Source organism: Danio rerio, chromosome 16 (genome assembly GCF_049306965.1).
Source record: "Danio rerio strain Tuebingen ecotype United States chromosome 16, GRCz12tu, whole genome shotgun sequence".
Taxonomy (NCBI): Eukaryota; Metazoa; Chordata; class Actinopteri; order Cypriniformes; family Danionidae; genus Danio; species Danio rerio.
This window is the reverse complement of record NC_133191.1, coordinates 8,121,501-8,127,500: the sequence shown is the minus strand read 5'-3', so window position 1 is coordinate 8,127,500 and position 6,000 is coordinate 8,121,501. Positions and strand designations below refer to the sequence as shown.

At 38.7% G+C, this 6,000-nt stretch overlaps 1 protein-coding gene across 1 annotated transcript in view; it reads left to right on the top strand.

Moving 5' to 3' along the window:
- The first annotated feature begins 37 nt into the window (after positions 1 to 37).
- The window catches only part of trim71 (tripartite motif containing 71, E3 ubiquitin protein ligase), a 50,896-nt gene continuing 44,933 nt past the window's right edge, over positions 38 to 6,000 (top strand). Inside the window, 1 exon segment of the mRNA NM_001301331.1 lies at positions 38 to 1,491. Coding sequence (NP_001288260.1) covers positions 805 to 1,491 — 687 coding nt within the window. The 5' untranslated portion in view covers positions 38 to 804.

The following is a 6,000-nucleotide window of genomic DNA, read 5'->3' as shown; positions in this document are numbered from 1 at the left end:
GAATTTTTTAGTATGGACGTGGTTCGCTTGATGGTCACGCGCTGTTGAGTTGTTGTCCGCGGCGGCGTCATTCATTCCCAATAAAAATGAAGGCGGATTGAAGAGGTGCGCGGGGAGAGCGTTGGTTTCACGCTGCAGACGCGAGACGAATATGGTTAGTTGAGACCATTACGCCAAACTACAGCAAGCGGACTGGGGGAAGTTAAAGGGGCTTTTCAGCCTCACCACAGTAACAGGATCTTGAGGGGCGCTGCGTGCTAACGAGCTACATGGGACATACTTTGAATTATTTAATTGCGGCTCGCGCAAGCGCGTTTTGACAATACTGACGCGCAGATGCTAGACTACAGCGCGTTGATGGAAAACGGACGTTTCTGCGCTTTGCACGGAAGAAAGTGACCGTGAATCAGCGTGGTTGGCCCCTCTCGTCATGCGGCGGTGGGGGAGGATCGGAGCAGGGACCTCGCAGCGGATTTTATGTTTCGCAACAATGTTAATGCCCCACACCGAGGGATTATAAGGCCTCAAAATGACACTTGGTTTCCAAATGGTTAAAGTGCACCCGCGAAGTTGCGCATAGAGTTTGTTCTGCGAAATAGTGTCGATAACAACAACATAAAAGTCAAGAGAGCGCAGCTCCATCGAAACTCTTCAACAGGAATGTATTTGACAAGAATGTAGCCCACAGCACAGCCTGCTAAATCTGTAATCTGCATTAATTGATCAGGGAACCATTTCGGGAAAAGCCTTCGTGTGTCTTAACGCATCTTTATGTGTGAAGTTATTCTGTGGTCCTCTGCGCAAATGGCGTCTTTCCCAGACTCCGACCTGCAAACATGTCCGCTCTGCAAGGAGCTGTGCGGCTGCTCTGCTCCGATCTCCTCCAACTCATCTACCTCCTCCTCGTCCTCTCAGACCTCCAACTCCTCATCTACCTCATCCACCAGGAGACTGCACGTCCTGCCCTGTCTGCACGCCTTCTGCAGGCAGTGCCTGGAGGGCCAGCGGAGCCCCGGCGACCCCCTGAAGCTCAGATGCCCCACATGCGACCAAAAGGTGTCTCTGTCGGAGTCGGGCGTGGACGCGCTGCCCTCCTCCAACTTTCTCTTCAGCAACCTGCTGGACGTGGTGGTGTCCGCTGAAGAGCAGGGCAAGAACGGGCGGTCTTCTGCGGTGGTCCATCACGGTGGTCTTCTGCGACCCCAGCACCTCTCGGACCCCCAGTGCAGCTCTTGTGACGAGGGCAACCCCGCTACCTCCCACTGCCTGGACTGCCAGGAGTACCTGTGCGACAACTGCGTCAGGGCCCACCAGAGGGTCCGACTCACCAAAGACCACTTCATCGAGGGCCTGCTGGAGAGCCTACACCTGGCCAACCGCACCAACAACTCCAACACCCCGGTCTCCATCTCCCAGTCCTTCCACAACAGCTTCTCCATGCTCAATGTTTTCCAGGAGAGGATGGACTTTTGCCAGCACCATGATGACGCGGTGAGCTTGCTCTTCTGTGATCGGTTCAGTCCGTGTTTTGGTGATTTTGTTTACTAGTGTGCGGTTCAAGAGCTGCTCACTGAAAGGTTGTGGGTTCAAGGTTCATTAGGGTTGGTCAAAGAACCATCACTGATGTGTGTCCACGCCTTCGCTGCTGTTGGGCTTTGGATAAAGTCATCTTAAATTGTTCTTATTTACAGTCATGCCTACAAAAATAGAGTTTGTAGTCAAGTATTTAAGAGTTAGAGGACAGTTTATAATTAAGCATACTGGTTGGTCACTAATCTGGGAGGACGTGTCTTCTAAAATTTCTGTTATGGTGTCATTCTGCTAATGGCTCATTTTGAACACTGAATGGTAATTATAGAGATCAGTCTTAAAACAACAACAACATGAACAAGTGTTCCCAGTATTTCCAATGAATTTTAACCCAACAGACACACACACACACACACATACATATATATATATATATATATATATATATATATATATATATATATATATATATATATATATRTGTATATATATATATATATATATATATGTATATATATATATATATGTAAGGCGCATCTGCAGTGCAAATCACAGTAGTGCAAAACAAATACGTAAAATTTAGTTTAATCATCTTGTAATATTTGTTAATGTATCATTATATTGTTTATATATGCTGCACGGTACTGGAAAAAATCTGTTATTGCGATATTTTATTTTTCTGCGATAAATACTGCAATATGAATATGGTTTCACAAAATAGTTTGAAAAGCCTGTTGAACAGTATTCAGGTACAGAAATTGAATTATCACAATGCAAACATTTTTTTTTTTACTTTGTCTTGTTTCCAGTCCAAATGTCTAAAAATTCTTAGTTTAAGTAAAAAAAAAAAAGAAAGTGTCTTCATAAGAAAGAAGACAAAATTAAAATAAGTAAAATTATCTGTCAGTAGGGTAAGTAATCTCATTTTTGCTTTGAAATGTAGATATTCGGACTAGAAACGAGCAAAAATGAAGTAACTTTTGTTTGCATAGATCATATAAATTCCATATAAACAGTAATTAATTCTGTAGCTCCTGACCAACTATAATCTAGGCTCAACATTGCAGATCTTGCGATGTGATTATTACTTTTGCACACAGCAAAAGCAATACTAATACAATATATTATGTAACCCTAAAAAAAAAAAAAAATATATATATATATATATATATATATATATATATACATATATATATATATATATATACATACATACATACATACATACATACATACATACATGTATATGTGTGTGTGTGTGTGTGTGTGTGTTTGTGTCTGTGTGTGTGTGTGTGTGTGTGTGTAGCCCAGCCAACACCAGCTATGTCCAGCTCAAACTAGACTGGTCAAGCTGGTTTTAGCTAGTCATTTCCAGCCTGACCAGCTAAGATCATTCTGGAAATGGCTGAAAGACCTCAAAAACCAGCCTGCTCATTCAGCTAAAACCAACCAACCAGCTTTAAACTGTTTTCAGCGGGGAAATTTTCTTCTAAAATGAGATTTTTGATGATCACTTTATTTTTACGATCCCTTTAATGCATTTTGTTGAATTTAAGTTACATCTACAAGCCTACTAATTCTCATTAGATTATAAGTAGACTGTTAGGTTAGGGTTAGCGTAAGTAAATATGTACTTGCAAAGTTTCATATAGTCGGTTAAATGTCTGTTGAAGGAGCAGTATCAACAGCTATTAAGCACACAGAATGCTAATACTCAAATGAGAAGTAATTGGAATGTAGTTGCAGTGCAACAAAATGTGCAATAAGGACAATCAAAAGTATAGAGTTTATGCACAAAAAGTGTAAAGTGTTACCGATTTTTATCAGTCTCAGTATCAGTTTTTATGTCGAGTTATTTTACTTTAAAGAGGATGAAAATAACCTATTCATCACAATAAAATTGAAATGACTGCAACCTGAGAAAATTGCTTATTGTAGAAGAATATTTCAGACGGCACTTTTGCAGCTGAACTCTTCAATCACGAAAAATGAATATGAATGTCTTTCTTAGCAATTATTAGCATTATCACGAGTTAAGTCCTCATTATCTATTCAATTCAATTCAGCTTTATTTGTACAGCGCTTTTACAATGTAGATTGTGTCAAAGCAGCTTCACATAAATGGTCGTAGTAAATTGGAACAGGGTAGTTCAGTTTTTAGTGTTTAAGTTCAGTTCTGTTTAGCTCAGTTCAGTGTGGTTTAAAATCATTACTGAGAGTCCAAACCCTGAAGAGCAAATTCATCGATGGGTAGCTCTACCGATCCAAAAACATGCAAGCCAGAGGCGACAGCAGAGAGGGAAAAAAAACTTCACCGATAAGCGAGTGAAGAAAAAAAACCTTCCTATTCAAGTAACAATCCTAACATTAATAAAGTATACAACTGTAAACATCTGTTTATGTATCAGTTCCATCTGTCTCCTCCCATTTTTGATGAGTGTTTCTTTTTCATTTGAAGACTTTCTGACCATGCATTTGTTTGAAGTCTTTGGAAGTTAGCTTCTCAGACTTTGATCAGCCTGTCACGATGCTTTCTAGAAATCAGCACTTTATATTTCTTCTTCCCAGTGTTATGAATTCCAAAGCAATATGCAGAGCAGCTGCGTATAGTATAGCTTCAGGCACCCATATGGTTTCTAGATTGATGCGAGGGCTTTCATTGCGGTTTCATGAGGGTTTTCTTTCTTTCCTCCAAGTCTTTATCTGGGAAGTGCTGTTCTCTGTTTAAGCTGTGTTTTTTTGCCTATAGCTGCACCAGCATCACAGGCCAGACAGATAGTATATAAATTATCACTGTGTTTCTACCTGTGGCCTTTGCACTGTATTTAATGTAGGCCTAGAGAAGCTTAGTTAGGTTGCTAGTCCATAGTTGAGTAATCCGAATATCTATCTGGGCTATACACTATATATGCTTTCATATCCCATGAAGGTGCAATAAATTACATTCTATGATATCTGCCCTGGCTTTCATTGATTCTTAATGTCTACATTTTTAAATGACAGTTTGTGTTGGTGTTGTAGGACTGGGTGATTTTGGCCTGAAATCAAAATCTCGATTAATTGAACATTTTACCTCAGTTACTATTAATGAACAGTTATTTTATTTATTTATTAAATTTATTCGGCCGCATAGTTCACTGATGAGTTTTGTACAGTAAATATGCTCGAATATTACAAGTGAGAGATTTTTGAATGAAGGGTGCATTTACTTGATATTAAAATAATTGGAAGCACACACTGAGTATTTATTAAACATCATAATAGAAAATATGCCGTCTCTAGGCATCTCTGGCGCAGCTTCCAATCATCATCAATGTAGTGCAAATGTGTGATGTGTAGTTACTTTTTTTTTTTTTTAAGAAGTGCGCTGGTATAAGAGCTTGCGAATATTGCACCCGACCATACCCATGCGTTCGATGCAGAAGTGAGAATCAGCTTTAACAGAGCGGGGTTACGTGACTCTACACGCTGTAGGGCAGTGGTAGGGAACCTATGGCTCTCGAGCCTCTTTGAACAAAAAGACATGGCTCTCCAGTTGTCTTCCTTCAATAATATTACATATTTAAAAAATCTAATTGTCACTAGAAATCAGTTTCTTTTTGAAAATACAATTACAATTCCCTCTTTATTGTAATTTTTACAGCAAACATGTGCAACAGACTTGCTCAACATGTGATGCTTCATATATATATATATATCCCCAAATGACTCTTTAAAAAAAAATGCATTTGCTAAAAAAATCAGAAATGGCTCTTTGCTGAAAAAAGGTTCCCGACCCTTGCTGTAGGGAGAGTAATTGAAAAAAGCTGACCCGGAAAAATTTGATCGATTATAGGTTTATTTATTTATAGGTCGATTTCTATTGCTGTTGGATTAATCGCCCAGCCCTAGTCAAAACTTTCGAGTTCGGTACCAATTGGTACTGAAAAAAAACAAAAAACATCCGTTTTACGCTAACATTCTTAAACGGCTGATTAGCCATTGTGTTCATCACTTTTCACTGATGTTATTTGTGTTCACTGAGCATGGTGCACTGAAGCAATTCAAAGTCGCGTCTTAAGAACCCGCTCTATTGTTAACAAGAACAAGACGTTTTTAAAATTTCAGTACCGATTGGTACCAAAGTCGATATTTTGGCAACACCACTTTATTTGACTGTCTAAATGTTTTTTTTTTTTTTTTTGGATCAGAAAAGTGTATTTAATCAGTCAATTTTATTATTACCTGTTCATTTTAATATGGTCATTACGTAAATAATCTGTTTAAAATAAATTAATAAGCAGTAACTATTATTACTAGTAATAACCTAGTAATAAACTAGTTACTATTATTTAGTAATTAATAATAGTTAATAAAATAGCTTTTCTGTTATTTCGCAAGAAATCGAAGACTATATCGCAATACTCAACAATAATATTGCGTGTCTATTCATCTATCCATCCATCCATTTGTTTTTCCATTCACCCATGC